The sequence below is a fragment of the Bos taurus genome, chromosome 18 (genome assembly GCF_002263795.3).
Source record: "Bos taurus isolate L1 Dominette 01449 registration number 42190680 breed Hereford chromosome 18, ARS-UCD2.0, whole genome shotgun sequence".
In the NCBI taxonomy this organism is placed as follows: Eukaryota; Metazoa; Chordata; class Mammalia; order Artiodactyla; family Bovidae; genus Bos; species Bos taurus.
Genome location: NC_037345.1, coordinates 60,483,115 through 60,506,890, shown reverse-complemented (window position 1 = coordinate 60,506,890; position 23,776 = coordinate 60,483,115). Strand labels below are relative to the sequence as shown.

The 23,776-nt window shown below is 41.7% G+C and overlaps 1 protein-coding gene across 3 annotated transcripts in view; it reads left to right on the top strand.

Moving 5' to 3' along the window:
- The first annotated feature begins 6,416 nt into the window (after positions 1 to 6,416).
- The window catches only part of LOC618456 (zinc finger protein 345), a 33,568-nt gene continuing 16,208 nt past the window's right edge, over positions 6,417 to 23,776 (top strand). For all 3 annotated transcript variants that reach the window (XM_059877239.1, XM_059877238.1, XM_059877237.1), the window contains exons 1-6: positions 6,417 to 6,468; positions 7,078 to 7,161; positions 14,960 to 15,305; positions 15,908 to 15,991; positions 19,616 to 19,742; positions 20,238 to 20,330. In XM_059877239.1, the coding sequence (XP_059733222.1) occupies positions 15,977 to 15,991; positions 19,616 to 19,742; positions 20,238 to 20,330 (235 nt within the window). In that variant the 5' untranslated portion in view covers positions 6,417 to 6,468; positions 7,078 to 7,161; positions 14,960 to 15,305; positions 15,908 to 15,976. The remainder of the gene's footprint in view (positions 6,469 to 7,077; positions 7,162 to 14,959; positions 15,306 to 15,907; positions 15,992 to 19,615; positions 19,743 to 20,237; positions 20,331 to 23,776) is intronic.

Below are 23,776 nucleotides of genomic sequence, written 5' to 3'. Positions count from 1 at the left end.
GAAACAATATTAAAGCATACCATTTAGTTAAAATAAATGAAAGTTTGATAATAAAGTAGAAATAGGTGGATGTGAATTGATAAGTTCAGTACAATGGTGGAAAGGAGGATAAATATACATTACAAAGCAGTAGTGAAAAGATTTTTTTTCAACAAATGAGTTAGTATAATGGCAACTATCTTGCCACCTTTGTACAAACCAAGTGAATCAAAGTTTTTAAAAATCTTGGTAAAACATACATAAGGTGAAATTATAAAAATAAATAAAAGTAATGTCTATAACACACGTTTATATACATCAAAATTCATTCCAGGATGAGTATTTTCATGGAACCATAAGTAGCAATGAGCCTAATACAGGTTACAGATTTGTAAAAATGTAAAGTCTTTTTATTAAAAAGGTGAAAATTAGAACTTAGTTCAGTTCAGTTCAGTTGTGACCAACTCTCTGCAACCCCATGGATTGCACCATGCCAGGCTTCCCTGTCCATCACCAACTCCCAGTGTTTGCTCAAACTCGAGTCCATTGAGTCAGTGATGCCATCCAACCATTTTCATCCATTGTCGTCCCCTTCTCCTCCTCTCTTCAATCTTTCTCACCATCAGGGCTTTTTCCAATAAGTCAGTTCTTCGCATCAGATGGCCAAAACTATTGGAGCTTCAGCTTCAGTATCAGTCTTTCCAATGAATATTCAGGACTGATTTCCTTTAGGATTGACTGTTACGATCTCCTTGCTGTCCAAGGGATTCTTGAGAGTCTTCTCCAACACCACAGTTGAAAAGCATCAATTCTTCAGCGCTCAGTTTTCTTTATGGTCTAACTCTCACATCCATACATGACTTCTGGAAACACCATAGCTCTGACTATACAGACCCTTGTTAATACAGTAATGACTTCAAGTTTTAATATGCTCTCTAGGTTGGTTATGGCTTTTCTTCCAAGAAACAAGCGCCTTTTAATTTCATGGCTGCAGCCAATATTTCTAGTGATTTTGGAGCCCAAGAAAATAAAGTCTGTCACTGTTTGCATTGTTTCTCCATCTATTAAAGTCCATCCTATGAAGTGATGAGACTGGGTTTCATGATCTTCATTTACTGAATGTTGAGTTTGAAGCCAGCTTTTTCACTCTCCTCTTTGACTTTCATCAAGAGATTCTTTAGTTCCTCTTCACTTTCTGCCCTAAGGGTGCTGTCATCTGCATATCTAAGGTTATTGATATTTCTCCCAGCAATCTTGATTACAGTTTGTGCCTCATCCAGCTGCGCATTTAGCATGATGTACTCTGCATTTAAAAGCCTCTTGATGAAAGTGAAAGAGGGGAGTGAAAAAGTTGGCTTAAAGCTCAACATTCAGAAAACTAAAATCATCGCATCCAGTCCCATCACTTCATGGGAAATAGATGGGGAAACAGTGGAAACAGTGTCAGACTTTATTTGGAGGGGCTCCAAAATCACTGCAGATGGTGACTGCAGCCATGAAATTAAAAGCGCTTACTCCTAGATAGCATATTCAAAAGCAGAGACATTACTTTGCCAACAAAGGTCTGGCTAGTCAAGGTTATGGTTTTTCCTGTGGTCATGTATGGATGTGAGAGTTGGACTGTGAAAAAGGCTGAGCACTGAAGAACTGATGCTTTTGAACTGTGGTGTTGGAAAAGATTCTTGAGACTCCCTTGGACTGCAAGGAGATGCAACCAGTCCATTCTGAAGGAGATCAGCCCTGGGATTTCTTTGGAAAGACTGATGCTAAAGCTGAAACTCCAATACTTTGGCCACCTCATGCAAAGAGTTGACTCATTGGAAAAGACTCTGATGCTGGGAGGGATTGGGAGCAGGAGGAAGAAGGGGACGACAGAGGATGAGATGGCTGGATGGCCTCACTGACTCAATGGACGTGAGTCTGAGTGAACTCCAGGAGTTGGTGATGGACAGGGAGGCCTGGCGTGCTGTGATTCCTGGGGTTGCAAAGAGTCGGACACGACTGAGCGATTGAACTGAACTGAACTGAACACTGCATTTAAGTTAAATAAGCAATGTGAGAACATACAGCCTTGATGTACTCCTTTCAAAATATGGAACCAGTCTGTTCCATGTCCAGCTCTAACTGTTGCTTCTTGACCTGCATCCTAATTTTTCAGAAGACTGCTAAGGTGTTCTGGCTTTCCCATCTCTTTAAGAATTTTCCACACTGTCTTGTGATCCACACAAATGCTTTAACATAGTCAATGAAGCAGAAGTAGAGGTTTTTCTGGAACTCTCTTTTTCTATGATCCAAGGGATGTTGGCAATGTGACCTTTGGTTCCTTTGCCTTTTCTAAATCCAGCTTGAACATCTGGAAGTTCTGGTTCACATACTATTGAAGCCTGGCTTGGAGAATTCCGAGCACTACTTTACTGGCATGAGAGATGAGTGCAACAACTGTGCTTCAGTTTGACCATTCTTTGGCATTGCCTTTCTTTGAGATTTGAATCAAAACTGATATTTTCCAGTCCTGTAGCCAGGGCTGAATTTCCCAAATGTGCTGGCACATTGAGTGCAGGATTTTGAACCTGAAACTCCAATACTTTGGCCACCTGATGCCAAGAGCTGACTCATTGGAAAAGACTGATGCTAGGAGGGATTGGGGGCAGGAGGAGAAGGGGACAACAGACGATGAGATGGCTCGATGGCATCACCGACTCGATGGACATGAGTTTAAGTGAACTCCGGGAGTTGGTGATGGACAGGGAGGCCTGGTGTGCTGCGATTCATGGGGTTGCAAAGAGTCAGGCACGACTGAGCATCTGAACTGAACTGAATTCCAAATCATAAACTGATCTGTTAATTAATGTGACATCAAAAGTATTGAGTGGAAGTCAAGATATCTGAAATATTATCACATTTAAAGAAAATGACATTTTAAGAAAGTGATTTTTATTTTGTAAAATGAAGTTATACAACTATAAATTTTGAGAATATTTTCAAATCAGAGAATAGGGCACACTATGCTTTTATGCCTGATAGCTGCCATCTGAAACCCATTTCTGAAGTTACTTTTGGAAAATGGTCTGACCCAAATCACCCAATTATGGATTTTTCAATAGGATATAATGTCTCTGTTAAGCACTTTATAAATTCCAGACTCAGAGAAAGTATTTCTACTGCTTTCTGGTAGTTCAGATGGTAGAGAACCTGCCTAGAATGCAGGAAACCAGGGATCGATACCTTGATCGGAAAGATCCCCTGGAGAAGGATATGGCTACCCACTCCACTATTCTTGCCTGGAGACTTCCATGGATAAATGAGCCTGGCTGGCTACAGTCCATGGCGTTGCAAAGAGTCAGACACGACTGATGGACTAAGCACACAATTGTCAACTCTATACACTGTTTCTAATAAATACCATTCCTATAGATTTTTTACTCATGGAGGTACTGTTGGCACACATATCGTAACCCCCAAAATGTATGATTTCTGTAAGGTACTCCATGATTTCCCATATATCTCTGCAATTCCAGTCATTAGTTACTCTAAACATTAGGTTTCATATCGCTTCGATTCTAAAATAACAATCACTGTCACAAAAATTACACTGTGATTTCCTTGGTGGTCCAGTGATTAAGACACCTGGCTCTCAATGCTAGCTTCGGCGAGGGCGGGGGTGGGGGGTGGGAGGGGATCAGGACTTGGGGGAGGTGCCTAGGTTCGATCCCTGATCAGGGAACTAAATCTCATATAGCACAACTAAGATCCAGTTGCTGCTGCTGCTAAGTCACTTCAGTCGTGTCCGAATCTGTGTGACCCCATAGACGGTAGCCCACCAGGCTCCCCCGTCCCTGGGATTCTCCAGGCAAGAACACTGGAGTGGGTTGTCATTTCCTTCTCCAGTGCATGAAAGTGAAAAGTGAAAGTGAAGTCGCTTAGTCATGTCTGACTCTTAGCGACCCCTCGGACTGCAGCCTACCAGGTTCCTCCGTCCATGGGATTTTCCAGGCAAGAGTACTGGAGTGGGGTGCCATTGTCTTCTCCAAAGATCCAATACAGCCAAATAAACACATATTTTTCAAAAAGAATTACACTAAGATATGTTAGGAGGCATTGGGAACTGACATCTGGTCGCACCTAATCTCTTTTTAATAGCTCCATTACATTTTTTTGAATTATTCCTCCTTCCAGTGTTGCTTTGGCACTGCATTACTTTGAGTCAGAACACTTCGTGTTTCCTGAATGGTCACCAACCCAGACTTCCAAAAGCACCTGTTTCTTGCAGATTCTTGCCCACAAGCTGAAACAGAAAATACTCACTTGATATCTTCACATAGCCCGGATATTGGGTTCAGAGTACTGGTCACGTCAGGCTGCTCCTGTGACACGGAGGGAGGCAGCCTGACTCCTAGGTATGGGTTTGTGATCCTGTGACCTCATGACCCTTCAGAACTGCAATTATCTTTTCACCTGTATCTGCGATGTGAGTCAGGCTTGGAGAACTGAGATTATTTGTGAAAATCTTTATGGCTCAGTTGCTAATGATAAAAGAACTAAAAGTTTGTACTGATCCTCTCCAAAGGGACTCTTGAAATGCTTGAGGAAGGTTCTATTCCCTTTGGTCCCTGAAGACAGACAGGGAACTCACAAGGAACCAGTAGTAAATACTGAGGTCTGACAAAGGAAGGGAATTTCATGTGTCTGATTGTATAGTTAGTATCCATGAGAAGCATTTCTACCAAAAATGAGTTATTTCCTATTCTTGAGACCACTGAACTGTGCCTCCATTTAGATTATGAGTAGAGAAATGGAGCCAAAGCACCTGAGAGGGGTTTTCAAGAATTTCTCCATCTGTCATCTTACAAAGGTGACATTTTCATACCTCATTGTCTGAAATGTCATAGAACTTCTCAAAAAGTATCTTGAGGCAAATACCCCCTGTTTATAGTTAGGATTCAATGTCTGATAGATAGAAATTCCCGCATAATTTCCACTGTAGTCTACAATAGCAGGTACACCTTAGTGCCAACTCCCTAGAGAATATTCTCCTAGTTCTTAGTGACCAAAGTCATATTCAGAACCAGAGGTTCCAGCAGGGAACCGTGAGATTTGACCTACTGATACTTTTATCATGAAAATCAGTATCAATATCCTCTAAATTTGTCCCCACTCACAGATACTTAAGAAACATATTTTCTTTTCATTTTGTTCACACCCCAAAACATGTGGGATCTTAGTTCCCGGCTAGGGAAGGAAATGCAATTCTGCAACAGAAGGTAGGGTCTTAACCATTGGGCTGTCAGGGAAGCTACTAAACACATTTTCTTTAATAAGTAATTTATTAACTTGACATTCATTTTCCTTTATATTGTAATGATTAATGCTTTCTGTGTAAGAAATGATTAAATCTTCAACTCTTGAGATCTTAGCTCCCCAACCAGGGATTGAACCCACATAACCTGCAGTGCAAGCACAGCATCTTAACCACTGGACTACCAGGGAAAGTTGCTAATCTCACATTTAAAGAGAAAGGTGTACTCTCCTGGGACACAGTGGTCTGTGGGCCTCTTACAGTTTTACCTGTCTTGCCTTAACTCTTCTCCAGATTATCCTTTCAGGGTGAAGAGGAGGGGGTTAGGAAAGAAAGCCAACAGTGAGGAAGGTGTTTGGGAAGCTAAGTGCAGAGCAGTCTATGTGATCCACAGGCCCCATTTGCCTAGTTTCGTGCCCAGTTTTAGCACAAAAAGTCCTGCTTCTTGGAAACTTGTTCAGTCCTGAAAGAGGCAGGGCAATTGGTTGCTTCAGCAGCAGCAACAATAACAGAAGCAATATGTGTATCAACAGATTCTGGCAGGAGTAACGGTATGTCATTTCTGTGGTTACGTTATAAACGATAATGTGGATTCCGGTCTCCCTCTTTTTTTCTGGAATCATTTCCTAAAGGGAAAGCCAGCTGCCCTGTGGTAAGCTGGTCTCTGGTTACAATTAATGATGCTTACTCCCAACGGATCATCTGAGTGATTACATTCTACTTTTCCTCACTGAGGAGACACCCATCTTCACAACTCACACAAAGGGCTTTTCAATTTTCTCCGTTTTTTTCAACTTGCTGAAAACATCTCGGCTTTCCATAGAGGCACCTCTCAAAATTCGTCTCTTTTGCCTTCAGCTGTGTGAAATACTAACTTAGAACAGGCAGGAAGTAGCTCTGCTCCAGAGGAAATCAAAGATTTAAAGGCATTAAAAGGCAGAGAAAGGGAGCACAGCTGGACAGAAGGGCCAACAGACGCAAAACTAACAGAGGACGGGGTAAGGGGAGGCAAGGCCCCGTCCCCACTGGCCCCGCCCATAAGTACCTGCGCTTCCGCCCTCCTCCCGCCCTCTCTCCTTACTTCGCTTCCCGTTGGCTGCGGCGTAGCTTCCTCTGTACCGGATCTTCCGCCTGCGCGTGCGCAGTATTCTGCAGACCCGGAATTGAGTTTAAGTGAGCGACAGAGAGTTCTGGTGAGTTTGTTTCTTTAAAACCCGGATTTCGTTTTAGGACAACAACCCACAGCCTGTTGTCCTTCACACGTAGGTCTCGGGGGTCTCTGTGGACGTTCAATCTGCCGTCCCATTTCCCCGTCCCCAGTATGTCCTCGCATCGCCGCGAGAAGTTGTGAAGTCTGTTAGCTTAGCTGCCGGGTCCCTGCGGTCCACGTCCGCTTCCTGTTAATATCGTTCTAGAGTCCATGTCCTTCTCTGGCAGTTCTACCTTCTAACTTGTAGAGACCGCTGCTTAAAGTCCTGCATTGCCCAACCGCTAGATCCCTGATCTACGAAGAGGTGAAGGAGGCTCTATTCTGTATGGAGTTTGGTCAGGGTCTCGCCTAACGTTTGAAGGTCAGGGTCAGCCTAGAACGTGTGGTTTTCACAGGAAGGGCCTCGAGTTCTGAAGAGAAGAATAAAGCTAAAAACACCTCGTTTAATTCTCTGTTCCAAAATCCCTGCTGTGTCAGTGGCCGTAGAGGATTGTGTGTTGGGCCTGTTGAATACCTCCCTCTGTGTGTGGCTGTGTTACAGGCACCTCGGTGTGATTATCTAAGTATTGAACAGCCTATTTTCAACACTCAGGGGCCACTTCCCAAGACTGATCTTACCTGAGAAGGAAGCCCAGAGGAAAAGGAAAGCAAGGAGTCAGAAATGACTCGTTCTGAGGTAAAAGGCATAATCCTTTTGTTTGTTTGTTTGTTCAGTCTCTCATTCCTGAAATGCTGTTTCTTTGGACTTGATAAGCTTCTTAACTTCTGAACGAGTTTGTTTGAACTTACCATAGTCCTCATCCCAAGGGGCCCATTGCCGTCCTGGCACATCAGTGTGACAGAAAACAGTATTGCCAGCCAAAGACGCTCACTCAAGCTTTTTAAGTCTTGAGTTTTTATTGGGTTTTAGCTACATAGCCGTGGTTGATAACATCTCCAGCATTCTCTACTTCTTAGAGGTTGGGCTAATAAGCTCACCTGGCTCAAAGCCCCAAACATCTAGTCACTTCCTTGGTCTTTGTGAAACGGCCAGCCTCACAACCTGAGTCATCCCCTTATTAAACTAGGGGCCCACCATAGGTCATGTTGTTAGCATAAATAATCAGGGCCCACGGAGAGTAATAAAGCCACTTCAGTCACTAAGGAAATTCCAAGGGAAAAAAAACTTAAATTCCAAGAGTAGTTAACAAACTTCCACAACCTGGGGACCAAAGCCTACCGAATTCTTTTTTTTTTTTTTTTAGTTTTAGTATTAATTTAGTTTTCGCTATACTGGGATTTTGCTGATGCACTTGGGCTTTCTTTGTTTTGGAGCTCTGGCTCTAAGGCACAGGTTCAGTCATTGTATTAATAACTGGCAGGCTCTGCAGCAGGTGGGCTTCAGTAGTTGTGGCACACTAGCTTAGATGCTTCAAGGCATGTGGGATCTTCCCTGATCAGAGATGGAACCCATGTCCTCTGCTTTGACAGGCAGGTTTTCAGCATTGGACCATCAGGCAAGTCCCTAAATTCTTTATTACACAACGCTGAAACCTAAGTCTTTCCTTTATGCCCTTTGATTTTTTTTTTCCCCCTCTGATTTTTGTTACCTGGAATACCTCACCTGTTGCATTATTAGAAAATATTTTGTTGTGTTTACCTTCTATTTTATTGTTCAAAATAATGTCTAAGTCTTTCTTTAGGTGAGCTTCTTTGGCTACCTTGTAGCTATTTTGCTTCATTTATTTTGAAGTTTCACTAGTCTATACAGTGATAACTTCATCTGTAATTTGGCAGAATTACAGATTTACAGATTATAATTACAGAAGTCTGTAATTTCCCTCTATTTAGGTTTTCTTCATTTTTAAATTCAAAATTGTGTTGGCTGTCCTAGATACAGCTGAGACTTTTATTTGAAATATCCATTTTTGTTTTGAGTTTTAATTTTTCTGAAATTGCAGTCACTGAAGTCTTTATGTCACCACATCTTCCAAGTAAAACTTGTGATTTTCAGACATTATGTGCTTCAGTAAAGGTTTACAGTTTCTTCACATAGGTCTGGAAATGTGTTCTAAATAGGTGTCATGGTATATTTGCTAATAAAATGTAGACTATTTCTCATATTGTGTTTTTGATTATTTTTTACTAAAGAGAAAAAATTGTTTTCAGTGAACCTAGGTGGCTCAGTGGTAAAGAATCCGCCTGCCAAAGCTGGAGAACTGGGTTTGATCTTTGGGTTGGGAAGGTCCCCTGGAGAGGGAAATGGCAACCCCCTCCAGTATTCTTGCCTGGGAAATCCCATGGACAGAGGAGTCTGGATGGCTACAGTCCATGGGGTGGCAAAGTGTTAGACATGATTCATGTGACTTAGCATGCATTCATGCACAATTTGTAAATGTTTGTTTCACCATAAATGTAAAGTATACTTGAGTTTAAAAAAAAAAGCTGGATTAAAGATGTTTCTTCCAAAAGATCTGTTACTTAGGGAAGGTTGCCTTTACCTTCAGTGTCTTCATGTGTGCATATGTGTGTGCAGGCAGAAACCTAAGGTTTATATAAAAGCCATCATTATTTCATGAATATTTTTATTTATCCTAACCTTTGAAAATTGTTCTTACATACTTTCCATTGCCTTAGATTGTTTCATTTTAGTGAAATGAATATATAGTTCACTTTAATATATGTATGCATGAAAATGTTCATATGATTTGATCAGTTATTTTTCTTGTATTTTGTATTCTTCACAGCTAGAGAAACTTTTATGAACTTTCTTTAGAATTGTCCCTATGTATTTGTCTATGTATTATTCAGGTTTAGAGTACATAAAGTGAAGTAAATTTAAGCTGTTTAAGGAGTGTTTGCTACATATTTGCAATAAGGTGGAACAACAACATAATTGATTTTAAATTATTTCAGTTACACATCCAAGACTCTGTAAAAACTCTCAGAAAGATACATAGTATATCCTAAGTAGTTAAAATGATTGTTGCTACTGAGGAGTCTATCATATTTGAACTGTAAAATTTGTAAAACACTTCAAGTTCAAAAGTAAGTATGAATTACTTACCTTACTAATGTATTTCATTACTATTCAAAATGGTCACTTATGGAGCAGAATTTTGAACATCACTAGTTAAAAGAAGCTTGTTAACAGTACTCTGAAAAAAATTAAGCTTGTTAAAATACATGGCACATTTCTCCCACTCAGGAACTCTTGGGTCAGAGTATGCTTTTTAAAAATATTAACTGTTTCCTTGATAGACAATTCATCCTGTGTCATACAAATACAGCACTCAAAAATAAATATGCCCATGGTGTTCTGATTATTTTATCATTTCTTTTCCAGATCAGAATAGTTTTTGAAATGGTGTGTGGGTCATTTCTCATCTTTTTTTGGGTTAGGATTATGGTAGAAAATATTGCTGTGTAAAAGTCGTATTATAGTATAACACCAGTTCAGTCCTGCTCCCAGGCCTGAGATAATGAGATGAATCATATGCATGGATTTCCTTCAATAAACTCTTTCCCTTTGGTAAATCTGCCTAGTCACAACCCTCCCTCTTGAGATATGGGTTGTCTTCTGACCTTATGACCATTGTTAATTCCTTCTTTCCTTGGTATCGATAACTATACATTTGGTTGTCTGATCTTTATCATTGTCAAAGAAATTCCTTAATAGCCTATATATGCTCACACAAAGATCATTAAAGCACCCTTGTTCCATCAGAGCTTGGGTCCCTGTGTCTTTCTTTCTTTTCTTTCTCTCTGTCTCTCTCCCTCAGGCTAATTCTCTGGAGCATGGAAAGCTGCCGAGCTCACTTTCTCTCCTGGGCTTTTAAGACCTCCTTGAGAGGATGCCCTGTGCCTTCGTGAGCTGTAGAAGCCCTTTGTCAAGGCCTTTATTGGTTCTCTGCATAAACCAGGGAATATCAGCCTCTTCTCTCTTTTACTTTCTTGTCGTTAACTCCAGATCACCATTTAATGCGGTCCATTAAAGGACCGCAACGCTAGGCTAAGATCAGGGAGGGCATATATGAGATGAAATTTGCATACAACACATTTTTAAAATATTTATTTATTTAGCTGCACTGGGTCTTCTTGTCACAGGTAGGATCTTCAGTCTTCCTTGTAATTTTTGGCTTCTTTGGTTGTGACATGTAAACTCTTGGCTACAGCATGTGGGATCTAGTTTCCTGATCAGGGAAAGAACCAGAGCTCCGTGCATTGGGAGCTCAGGGTCTTAGTCACTGGGTCATCATGAAGTCCCTGAACTAAGATTTTTTAATGATAGATTCAGATCATATATTCCATAGTAGTGCCAAAATACCCATGCAGTGATAATGGATTCTTCCATGTGCTTCTTACCCCATGACTCATGTTCACTGGTTTAGGTGTTTCTGTGAGATTCCCATGCTATGAATTTTTTTTTTTTTTTCACTTGAACAAGTGTCTTGGAAAGAAAAATGAGGGATGTGCCTAAACTATCACAATTAACGAAGTAACTTCCTGTCTTCTTACCTTCTTTTTGCTTTGGAAAATGAACACTCATGTGTGTTTAGCAGAGATGCTGGGTTTTGGGAGTGGCGGTTTTCATCCCAAGCCCAGGTCTGATCTTTTCCAGTACACTTCATGCTCACATCACAGAGTCTCATCACAGTTTTGTGTTTTCCAAAATGTTTACAAGAATCTTATTAGTCCTAATCTATGCTCAACTGTATTAAAATTTAAAATACAGCTCAGTGCAAGTAAAGAATATTGTCCTCTAACATTATGTACATTTTACTACATTCAAAATTGCCTGAGTTTAGTGACATGAAAATGTTTCTCTCTTCCTCCTAATGAGCATATAGCCCCATTTGAGTGTATGTCTGTACTCTGTGGAGATGAGTTTGACTAGGCTCCGGGAGTTGGTGATGGACCAGGAGGCCTGGCGTGCTGTGGGCCATGCGATCACGAAGAGTTGGATACGACTGAGCAACTGAACTGAACTGTGTATATGAAAATATTAACATGATGAATTTTTTCTTGTTTTTCTTTTCTTTTTGCTTTGTTTTTCTGAAGAACTTCTGGGGAAGGGAATGACTACCCATTCCAGTATTTCTGCCTGGGAATTTCTTGGACAGAGGAATCTGGCAAGTTAGAGTCCATGGGGTCACTAAGAATGGGACATGACTGAGTGGCTAAAACTTTTCTTGTCTTTAGTATTCTTTACAGTTACAGAAACTTCTATCAACTTTACTTAAGAGTTATCTCTGTGAATCTGTCTGTGTTTTATTAGTTAAAGTCTAAAGTGCGTAAACTGAAGTAACATTTAAGCTCTGCCATTTAATGGCTATTTGTTAAAATATGTGCCAAAAAGTACAAGAGCAACATTACTGATTTTTAGTTATTTCTCTTGCACTTTCAAGACTCTGATAAAAACAATCAGAAAGATACAGAGCATATACTAAATAGTTAAAATGATTCTTTCTGCCAAGGTTGTGGTTACCCAAAGAGTGAAGAGCAGATAAAACCAAAGAGGGTCTTAGAATGCAGAAACTGAAAAACCAGACCCGTATTGTCCCATGTCTGTAAATTCTGTTCCAACCCATACCCAGACCATGGTATTTTTGGTGCCTTGTTCAGGGACTTGGAGCCTCATGCCCCGCTCCTCACTTCTCCTTTCTCACAGGGACCCTCTTCCAACAGGCAACTGCTGTGGCGGCAACTTAGGAACTCTGGCCAGGGTTACCCTCTGGTGTGTTGCAAATGGCCCACTGCTCACTGCACCCAAAGTAGCTGCCACTTGAATGGGTGAGGGTTTACTCCATGATTTCCCATTTATCTCTGCAATTCCAGTCATTAGTTAGACTAAACATTAGGTTTCATATCACATGGATTCTAAAATAACAATCACTGTCACAAAAATTACACTGTAATTTCCTTGGTGGTCCAGTGACTAAGACACCTGGCTCTCAATGCTAGCTTCGCCAAGGGAGGGGGTGGGGGGTGGGGGGTCAGGACTTGGGGGAGGTGCCTAGGTTTAATCCCTGATCAGGGAACTAAATCCCATATAGTACAAGTAAGATCCTGTTGCTACTTCTGCTAAGTCACTTCAGTCGTGTCCGACTCTGTGCGACCCCATAGAGGGCAGCCAATCAGGCTCCCCGGTCCCTGGGATTCTCCAGGCAAGAACACTGGAGTGGGTTGCCATTTCCTTCTCCAATGCTTGAAAGTCAACAGTGAAAGTGAAGTCGCTCAGTCGTGTCCCACTCTTAGCGACCCCACGCACTGCAGCCCACCGGGTTCCTCCGTCCATGGGGTTTTACAGGAAAGATTACTGGAGTGGGGTGCCATTGCCTTCTCCCAAGATTCAGTACAGCCAAATAAATAAATATTTTTCAAAAAGAATTACACTGAGATATGATGTTAGGAGACATTGCGAACTGACATCTGGTAGCACCTAATCTCTCTTTAATAGCTCCATTACATTTTTGAATTATTCCTGCTTCCAGTGTTCCTTTGGCACTGTATTACTTTGAGTCAGAACACTTCATTTTTCCTGAATGGTCACCAACCCAGACTCCCAAAAGCACCTTTTTCTTGCAGATTCTTGCCCACAAGCTGAAACAGAAAATACTCACTTGATATCCTCACATAGCCCAGATATTGGGTTCAGAGTACTGGTCACATCAAGCTGCTCCTGTGACAGGGAGGGAGGCAGCCAGACCCCTAGATATGGGTTTGTGATCCTGTGACCTCATGACCCCTCACAACTGGAATTATCTTTTCACCTGTATCTACGATGTGAGACAGGCTTGGAGAACTGAGATTATTTGTGAAAATCTTTATGGCTCAGTTGCTAATGATAAAACAATTAATCATCTCCAAAGGGACTCTTGAAATGATTGAGGAAGGTTCTATTCCCTTTGGCCCCTGGAGACAGACAGGGACTCACAAGGAAGCTGTAGTAAATACTGAGGTCTGACAAAGGAAGGGAATTTCATGTGTCTGCTTGTATAGTTTGTATCCATGAGAAGTGTTTCTACCAAAAACGAGTTATTTCCTATTCTTGAGACCACTGAACTGTGCCTCCATTTAGATTATGAGTAGAGAAATGGAGCCAAAGCACCTGAGAGGGGTTTTCAAGAATTTCTCCATCTGTCATCTTACAAAGGTGAAATGTTCATACCTCATTGTCTGAAATGTCATAGAACTTCTCAAAAAGTATCTTGAGGCAAATACCCCCTGTTTATAGTTAGGATTCAGTGTCTGATAGATAGAAATTCCCGCATAATTTCCACTGTAGTCTGCAATAGCAGGTACACCTTAGTGCCAACTCCCTAGAGAATATTCTCCTAGTTCTTCGTGACCAAAGTCATATTCAGAACCAGAGGTTCCAGCAGAGAACTGTGAGATTTGACCTACTGATACTTTTATCATGAAAATCAGTATCAATATCCTCTACTTAGAATTTGTCCCCACTCACAGATACTTAAGAAACATATTTTCTTTTCATTTTGTTCACACCCCAAAACATGTGGAATCTTAGTTCCCTGGTTAAGGAATGAACCACAATGCTGTATCGGAAGGTGGGGTCTTAACCACTGGGCTGCTGGGGATGCTCCAAAACACATTTTCTTTAATAAGCAATTTATTACCTTGACATACATTTTTCTTTTCTTTTTTTTTTTTCATTTTTCTTTATATTGTAATGATTAATGCTTTCTGTGTAAGAAATGATTAAAACTTCAACTCTGAGATTTAAGTCCCCGAGCAGGGATTGAACCCAATAACCTGCAGTGGAAGCACAGCATCTTAACCACTGGACTACCAGGGAAGTTGCTAATCTCACATTTAAAGAGAAGGGTGTACTCTCCTGGGATACAATGGTCTGTGGGCCCCTCACTATTTTTCCTGTCTTGTGTTAGCGCTTTTCCAGATTATCCTTTCAAGGACTGGGTGAAGAGGAGGAGGTTAGGAAAGAAAGCCAACAGTAGGGGAGGGTGTTTGGGAAGCTAAGTGCAGAGCAGTCGATGAGATCCACGCGTCCCATTTGCCTAGTTTCGTGCCCACTTTTAGCACAAAAAGTCCTGCTTCTTGGAAACTTGTTCAGTCTTGGAAGAAGCAGGGCAATTGGTGGCTTCAGCGGCAGCAGCAACAATTAACAGAGGCAATCTGTGTATCAACAGATTCTGAAAGGAGTAACGGTATATCATTTCTGTGGTTACGTTATAAACGACGATGTAGATTCCGGTCTCCCTCTTTCTTTCTGGAATCACTTCCTAAGAGAAAAGCCAGCTTCCCTGATGTAAGCAGGTCTCTGGTTACAATTACTGAGGCTTCCTCCCAACGGAATATCTGAGTGGTTACATTCTGCTTTTCGTCACTGAGGAGACACCCATCTTCATACACTCACACAAAGGGCTTTTGCATTTTCCCCGTTTTTCAAATTGCTGAAAACATCTCGGCTTTCCATAGAGGCAGCTCTCAAAATTCTTCTCTTTTGCCTTAAGTTGTTTGAAACACTAACTTAGAACAGGCAGGAAGCAGCTCTGCTCTAGAGGAAATCAAAGAGATTTAAAGGCATCAAAAGGCAGAGAAAGGAAGCACAGCTGGACAGAAGGACCAACAGACCCAAAACCGAGAGGGGCGGGGCTGAGGGGAGGCAAGGCCCCGTCCCCACTGGCCCCGCCCATAAGTACCTGCGCTTCCGGCCTCGTCCCACCCGCTCCCCTTTCGTCGCCCATCTTTGGCCGCAGCGTAGCGCGCTCACCTTCCTCTGTACCGATTCTTCCGCCCACGCGTGCGCAGTATCCTGCAGACCTGGAATTGCGTTTAAATGAGCGACAGAGTGTCCTGGTGAGTTTTGTTGGTTTAAAACTCGATTCCATGTCCCACAGCCTTTTGTCCTTCACACGTTGGTTTCGGGGGGTCTCTGTGAACATTCAAACTACCGTCCCCATTTTCCCGTCCCCAGTGTGTGTCCTCGCATCACCGTGAGACGTTCTGAAGTCCTTTATCTTAGCTGCCGGGACCCTGAGGTCCACGTCCACTTCCTGTTAATATCGTTCTAGAGTCCACGTCCTTCTCTGGCAGTTGTACCTTCTAACTTGTAGAGACCGCTGCTTAAAGTCCGGCATTGCCCAACCCCTAAGTCCTTGATCCACGAAGAAGTGAAGGAGGCTCTATTCTGTATGGAGTTTGGTCAGGGTCTCGCCTAAGGTTTGAAGGGGAGGGTCAGCCTAGAACGTGTAGTTTTCACAGGAAGGGCCGCGAGTTCTGAAGAAAAGAATAAAACGAAAAACACCTCGTTTGATTCTGTGTTCCAGAATCCCTGCTGTGTCAGTGGCCGTAGAGGATTGTATTTTGTACCTGTTGAGATCCTCCCTCTGTGTGGGGCTGTGTGACAGGGAGCTCGGTGTGTTTTTCTAGGTATTGAACAGTCTATTTTCAACACTCAGGGGTCACTTCCCAAGACTGATCTTACGTGAGAAGGAAGCCCAGAGGAAGAGGAAAGCAAGGAGTCAGAAATGACTCATTCCGAGGTAAGAGGCAAAGTCCTTTTGTTTGTTTGTTCTGTCTCTTTCCTGAAATGCTGTTTCTTTGGACTTGAAAAGCTTAACTTCTGAACGGGTTTGTTTACACTTACCCATAATCATGATCCCAAGGAACCCGTTGTCCTCCTGACACATCAGAATGACAGAAAACACAGTATTGCCAGCCAAAGAATCTCAGTTTAGTGCAGTTCAGTCGCTCAGTCATGTCCGACTCTTTGCGACCCCATGAATTGCAGCACGCCAGGCCTCCCTGTCCATCACCGGAGTTCACTGAGACTCACGTCCATCGAGTCAGTGATGCCATCCAGCCATCTCATCCTCTGTCGTCCCCTTCTTCTCCTGCCCCCAATCCCTCCTAGCATCAGAGAATTTTCCAATGAGTCAACTCTTCCCATGAGGTGGCCACAGTACTGCAGTTTCAGCTTTAGCATCATGCCTTCCAAAGAAATCCCAGGGCTGATCTCCTTCAGAATGGACTGGTTGGAACTCCTTGCAGTCCAAGGGACTCTCAAGTGTCTTCTCCAACACCACAGTTCAAAAGCATCAATTCTTCTGCGCTCAGCCTTCTTCGAAGTCCAACATTCACATCCATACATGACCAGAGGAAAAACCATAGGCTTGACTAGATGGACCTTTGTTGGCAAAGTAATGTCTCTACTTTTCAATATGCTATCTAAGTTGGTCATAACTTTCCTTCCAAGGAGTAAGCGTCTTTTAATTTCATGGCTGCACTCACCATCTGCAGTGATTTTGGAGCCCAGAAAAATAAAGTCTGACACTGTTTCCACTGTTTCCCCATCTATTTCCCATGAAGTGGTGGGACCAGATGCCATGGTCTTCGTTTTCTGAATGTTGAGCTTTAAGCCAACTTTTTCACTCTCCACTTTCACTTTCATCAACAGGCTTTTTAGTTCCTCTTCACTTTCTGCCATAAGGGTGGTGTCATCTGCATATCTGAGGTTATTGATATTTCTCCCGGCAATCTTGATTCCAGCTTGTGCTTCTTCCAGCCCAGCATTTCTCATGATGTACTCTGTATAGAAGTTAAATAAACAGGGTGACAATATATAGCCTTGAGATACTCCTTTTCCTATTTGGAACCACTCTGTTATTCCATGTCCAGTTCCAACTGTTGCTTCCTGACCTACATACAGATTTCTCAAGAGGCAGATCAGGTGGTCTGGTAGTCCCAGCTCTTTCAGAATTTTCCACAATCTATTGTGATCCACACAGTCAAAGGCTTTGGCGTAGTCAATAAAGCAGAAATAGATGTTTTTCTGGAACTCTCTTGCTTTTTCCATGATCTAGCAGATGTTGGCAATTTGATCTCTGGTTCCTCTGCCTTTTCTAAAACCAGCTTGAACATGAGGAAGTTCACTGTTGACGTATTGCTGAAGCCTGGCTTGGAGAATTTTGAGCATTACTTTACTCGCATGTGAGATGAGTGCAATTGTGCGGTAGTTTGAGCATTCTTTGGCATTGCCTTTCTTTGGGATTGGAATGAAGACTGACCTTTTCCAGTCCTGTGGCCACTGCTAAGTTTTCCAAATGTGCTGGCATATTGAGTGCAGCACTTTTACAGCATCATCTTTCAGGATTTGAAATAACTCAACTGGAATTCCATCACCTCCACTAGCTTTGTTCGTAGTGATGCTTTCTTTTTTTTTTTTCTTAATGATGCTTTCTAAGGCCCACTTGACTTCACATTCCAGGATGTCTGGCTCCAGGTCAGTGATCACACCATCGTGATTATCTGGGTCGTGAACATCTTTTTTGTACAATTCTTTTGTGTATTCTTGCCACCTCTTCTTAATATCTTCTGCTTCTGTTAGGTCCATACCATTTCTTTCCTTTATCGAGCCCATCTTTGCATGAAATGTTCCCTTGGTATCTCTAATTTTCTTGAAGAGATCTCTAGTCTTTGCCATTCTGTTGTTTTCCTCTATTTCTTTGCATTGATTGCTGAGGAAGGCTTTCTTATCTCTTCTTGCTATTCTTTGGAACTCTGCATTCAGATGCTTATATCTTTCCTTTTCTCCTTTGCTTTTCACTTCTCTTTTTTTCACAGCTATTTGTAAGGCCTCCCCAGACAGCTGTTTTGCTTTTTTGCATTTCTTTTCCATGGGGGTGGTCTTGATCCCTGTCTCCTGTACAATGTCCCGAACTTCATTCCATAGTTCATCAGGCACTCTATCAGATCTAGGCCCTTAAATCTATTTCTCACTACCACTGTATAATTATAAGGGATTTGATTTACGTCATACCTGAATGGTGTAGTGGTTTCGCCTACTTTCTTCAATTTAAGTCTGAATTTGGTAATAAGGAGTTCATGATCTGAGGCATAGTCAGCTCCTGGTCTTATTTTTGTTCACTGTATACAGCTTCTCCCTCTTTGGCTGCAAAGAATATAATCAGTCTGCTTTCGCTGTTGACCATCTGGTGATGTCCATGTGTAAAGTCTTCTCTTGTGTTGTTGGAAGATGGTGTTTGTTATGACCAGTGCATTTTCTTGGCAAAACTCTTATTAGTCTTTGCCCTGCCTCATTCCGTATTCCAAGGCCAAATTTGCCTGTTACTCAGATCTTATCTGACTGAGTGCTATAACCCCTTTTGATATTTGTTTACAAAGCTTCCTAAATGATTTGACTTCTAGCTGACTTTGAAATGCTTCGGAGGGCCCCTGAGACATCCCAGGGAGCTATTAAACTACCTGGGTTCATTGGACATGTAAAGTTACATGGGAAGTCCTGTTGAACGGGTGATAAATATTCTCAGATTATACTGTATGGTGGATTTTACCAATATAGATATCCTAAAATTATGTGAAGTTCATATAGATCTGATACGCCCTAATAAAATCTGGTCAACTATAATTCTACTTATCATGTTCAAGTGTTAGAAGTCACAGCAGTGACCAGGCTACACTGTCAATTGCAGTTTAATCAGATTTAAACATGCCTTCTATGGTTTCAGTCTGATGCCTTTGGAAGAATACTGCTACTTAATGATTTATGGAAAAGATTTTTCTAAGGTTAACCGATAAACAGCTTTTGTTTGCTATCTGGTAAGCTGGTAGCAGACTGGAATTTAGACTAATCTCTATGTTAATAGAACAAAGTTTTCTTAGAATGCAGCTTTCAAGAAGAGATTATGAATTTCTTTGCCTTTAAGTGATTTACATTCATTTGTAAAATCTTTTGTTACTTTGGTAAAGTATATGAGCATTACTTAAGGTTATGGTACATGTAGACAAAGCTTATTCGTCGTCTCTGAAAGTAACCCCTCATGGTTAGACTTTTGCCATCCTGATGGCCTTAAAACATGGCCATGGTCTGCTCCTGAATCATGGAATAAATATGCTAATGTTGCCCTGATTATTTTATAATTGCTTTTTCAGATGAGAATAGTTTCTCTAATGGCTTGTGGATCATAACTCATCCTCCTTTCTTCACATTAGAAATTGGATAAATAGGAAAACTGTGTAAAAAAATATATTTTATAATACCAGCCAAGCCACCAAATCATGACCAGGTCTCTGAAGTTGCCGTTTGCATCTTGGATCACATTAGGAAGACTTCCCACAGCCTATTGGCACTGTACCTTGTATTTCAGGGACGGCTAATGTTTCAGGATGTGGCCATAGACTTCACTCAAGAGGAGTGGGAATGCCTGGACCCTGGTCAGCGGAAATTGTACAGGGACGTGATGGTAGAGAACTACAGGAACCTGGCCTCCTTGGGTGAGGATAACTGCCTTCCAGAATCCCTTATCTACCCACTGCGGTTTTGTTCCGTCATTTCTAGAATGTCTTCTGAACTTTTCTGCTTACCACAGTATTTTTAGATCTGTGCTCTCTAGGGGATAATGCGTTATTTCTGAGTTTAGAAAGAAAGGCTTCATGATGAATCGTTGTGCTGGTGATGTTTTTCTTCCTTGATGTACTCTGCGTCCTTCATTCTAGGTTACTGGTAATTGTGTAAGTTCTGTGGTATTAAATAGTTGCACCCTCTCTTAATCTCACATTGACACTACTTATTTTTGCCTTAGTACTACTTGACCAGAATCTCGGGACCTGATTGTTAGGTGTGTGTTAGTATTGTATAGCGGCTTTGAATAAAGTATTTCAGGAAATCGTTTTCTAGAAGAAAATGCATTCTCGTCTCACCTGAATACATATTGGATTCGATACTGATGAATCTCTAACGACACAAATATTCCTTTCTCTGATCACCAGGGCTTGTCTCTAAGGTGGACCTGGTCACCTTTCTGGAGCTATTGAAGGATCCTAGGAATATGAGGAGAATGGAGACAACAGCCATTTACCCAGGTAGGTATGAATGGCTGGAGATGATGACTCAGATGAGAGGTCCAAGGAGCAGCGAGGAACTCATCCTTCATCACGTGATGTTGGGAAATTTGCTTCAATGGAAATGGTTTTCGAAAACCTGGGTTTGTTCTGCTACTGTGATAGAAATGTATCACCTGCCCCATTCTCTGTCTCTGAAATCATTCGTGCATTTATTTCCAGTGATTACTTTTCTCCATCACAGTGTGACCTAAAAGTCTGCTCTTGGCTTGTGACAAACTGTGTTCATTTGTTGCTCTTTGATTTCTTGGGGGCCCTAGGAAAACTCTGCCCATTTCTGAGTAACTGTATGACAGTCCTTTACCTCTAGACAGAAATGTGTGAGTCGAGTGGTAGACAAACTGCCAAATTTCCAGGAATACTAGGGACAGGTTTTTGTTCTCTGATTTATAATTTCCTATCCACTGGGAGCGACACATAGGACCTTCTAAGTAAATTTCAAATTCAAGTAATTTTTCACTGCAGAAAGCAAAACCTGGTAAAAATGAAACAATGCACATCTCAGGTTGACTTGAAAGTTTCTCTTTACCTTATATGATCTCATACTAAATATCTTTACTGTATTTGCCCCAATTCTAACGTGCTAAAATACTTTATTGTGTTTTCTTACCTCATAGAATTTTAAAATAAATTGACATAAAATCTTAGCACATTTTCCACTACATTATTAATGGTTGATTTAAACTATGACAATTTTTAGATTATATAAAGAAATCTTTATTAAAAGTTCTAATTGGAATAGAGCTGTTTTCGAATTTTGTACTCCTATACAGCAAAGAGGATCAATTATACATATCAGTCAATTCAGTTCTGTCGCTCAGTCGATCTGAGTCTGCGATCCATGGTCTGCAGCAGGCCAGGCTTCCCTGCCCATCACTAACTCCCAGAGCCTGCTCAAACTCATGTCCATCGAGTCAGTGATGCCATGCAACCATCTCACCCTCTGTTGTCCCCTTCTCCTCTCATCTTCAATCTTTCCCAACATCAGGGTCTTTCTCAGTGGGTCAGTTCTTCATATCAGGTGGCCAGAGTATCAGAACTTCACCTTCACTAAGTCCTTCCAATGAATATTGAGGACTGATTTCCTTTAGATGGAGTGGTGTGATCTCCTTGCAGTCCGAGGGACTCTCAAGAGTCTTCTCCAATACCACAGTTCAAAGGCATCAGTTCTTTAGCACTCAGCTTTCTTCATGGTCCAACTCTCACATCCATACATGACTACTGGAAAAACCATAGCTTTGACTAGATGGACCTTTGTCAGCAAAGTAGTGTTTCTGGTTTTTAATATGCTGCCTAGGTTGGTCATAGCTTTTCTTCCAAAGAGCAAGCGTCTTTTACTTTCATGGCAGTAGTCACCATCTGCAGTGATTTTGGAACCCCCCAAAAATAAAGTTTCTCACTGTTTCCACTGTTTCTCCCACTGTTTGCTGTGAAACGATCTGACCGGTGCCATGATCTTTGATTTTTGAAGGTTGAGTTTGAAGCCAGCTTTTTCAGGCTCTTCTTTCAGTTTCATCAAGAGACTCCTCAGTTGCTTTTTGCTTTCTGCTCTAAGGGTGGTGTCATCTGTATATCTGAGATTATGGATATTTCTCCCTGAAATCTTGATTCCAATTTGTGCTTCATCCATCCCAGTATGTCACAATATGTACCGTGCATATAAATTAAATGAGCAGGCTGACAATGTACAGCCTTGATGTACTCCTTTCCCAATTTGGAATCAGTCCATTGTCACATGTCCAGTTCTCACTCTTGCTTGTTGACGTGCATACAGATTTCTCTGGAGGCAGGTAAGGTAGTCTGGTGTTCCCATCTATTTAAGAATTTTTCACAGTTTCTTGTCCACACAATCAAAGGCTGTGATAGATTCAATAAAGCAGATGTCGTCATTTCCCCAGAACTCTCTTGATTTTTACATGATCCCAGGGATGTTGGCAATTTGATCTCTGATTCCTCTGCCGTTTCTAAATCCAGCTTGAACATCTGGAAGCTGTCGGTTCAAATACTGTTAAGCCTCGCTTGGAGAATTTTGAGCCTTTGCTACTGTTTGAAATGAGGGAGATTGTGTAGTAGTTTGAGCGTTCTTTGGCATTGCCTTTCTTTGTGATTGGAAGGAAAACTGACCTTTTCCTGTCCTGAGGCCACTGCTGAGTTTTCCAAATTTGCCGGCTTATCAAGTGCAGAACTTTAGCATTATCATCTTTTAGGACTTGAAATAGGTCAGCTGGAGTTCCATCACCTGCAGTAGCTTTGTTGGTAGTCATGCCTTCTAAGGCGACTTTACTTTGGATGCCAGGATGTCTGTTACTAGGTGAGTGACCACACCATCGTGGTTATCTCAGTCATTAAGATCTTTTTTGTATAGTTCTTCCATATATTCTTGCCAACTTCTCTTAATATCTTCTTCTTTTAGGTCCATCCTGTTTCTCTCCTTTATTGTTCCCATCTTTGCATGAAATATTCCTGGTACCTCTAATTTTCTTAAAGAGATCTCTAGTCTTTACCGTCCTATTGATTTCCTTCCCATTTAGGTCTCCACAGAGCAAGGAGTAGAGTTCCCTCTTTCAATCATAGTTTTAAAGTCTCTCTTCTTATTTAATTTCTTAAAACTAGTACTGTAATTAAGTTTATCTTATTTGTATTCAGCTTCTTTGGACACTGTCTTATGTGTCCTCAGTTTCTGACTAGACTCTGTCACTATCATTTATGATTCTTAGATTGAAACATCTAATAGCACATTCTCAGAAACATGTGTGGCAAGAAGTGGATTTAAGAAATACTAGGCACCTAGGATTTGTGAAAGTGCTTGGTGTCTCCACTTAAGATGACTAAAAGCAAAAAGTAATCATTAGATTGCCTATCACCTCTTAATTCCTTGGTCCTTGGAGGGTTTTATCTTGTTTCTTCCCCTATATGGTATTTCTTTGCCATCTCATATTGTCCTGCATTCTGTATGTGATCTTTGTTTTGAAGGGTGCAGCCACCTAGTTAATCTTCCTTCTGATATCTGCACCTTGGTGGGTGAGGTTGGTCCAGAGGTTTGTGCCTTTATCCTCTGTTGATCTGTGCTCTGATTGCTGTTAGCTGTGACCAGAGCCTGCGCTGGATATTCCGGGCTGTTTCCCTCTTGTTCTGTGGTTGTTAGTGCCCTCTCTCGGGGGTGCCTGCTCCCTGCATTGTGGAATAGAGCTCCCAGATCTGAGTCTTTGCTGTGATTCTGATCTGTGGTGCCAGGCAGGTGAGATTGGAGCACATCCATTGGGAGAGAAGTCACTGAGTATTACTCCTCTAGGAAGTTCACCTCGGGGTGTGCTAGGTACCCTCTCTCATGCGTTCTGCAAGCTCTCATGTTATGAGGTGCTGGCACTGCTCTTGTCCCCACCAAACCATGGGCATGATGACACATG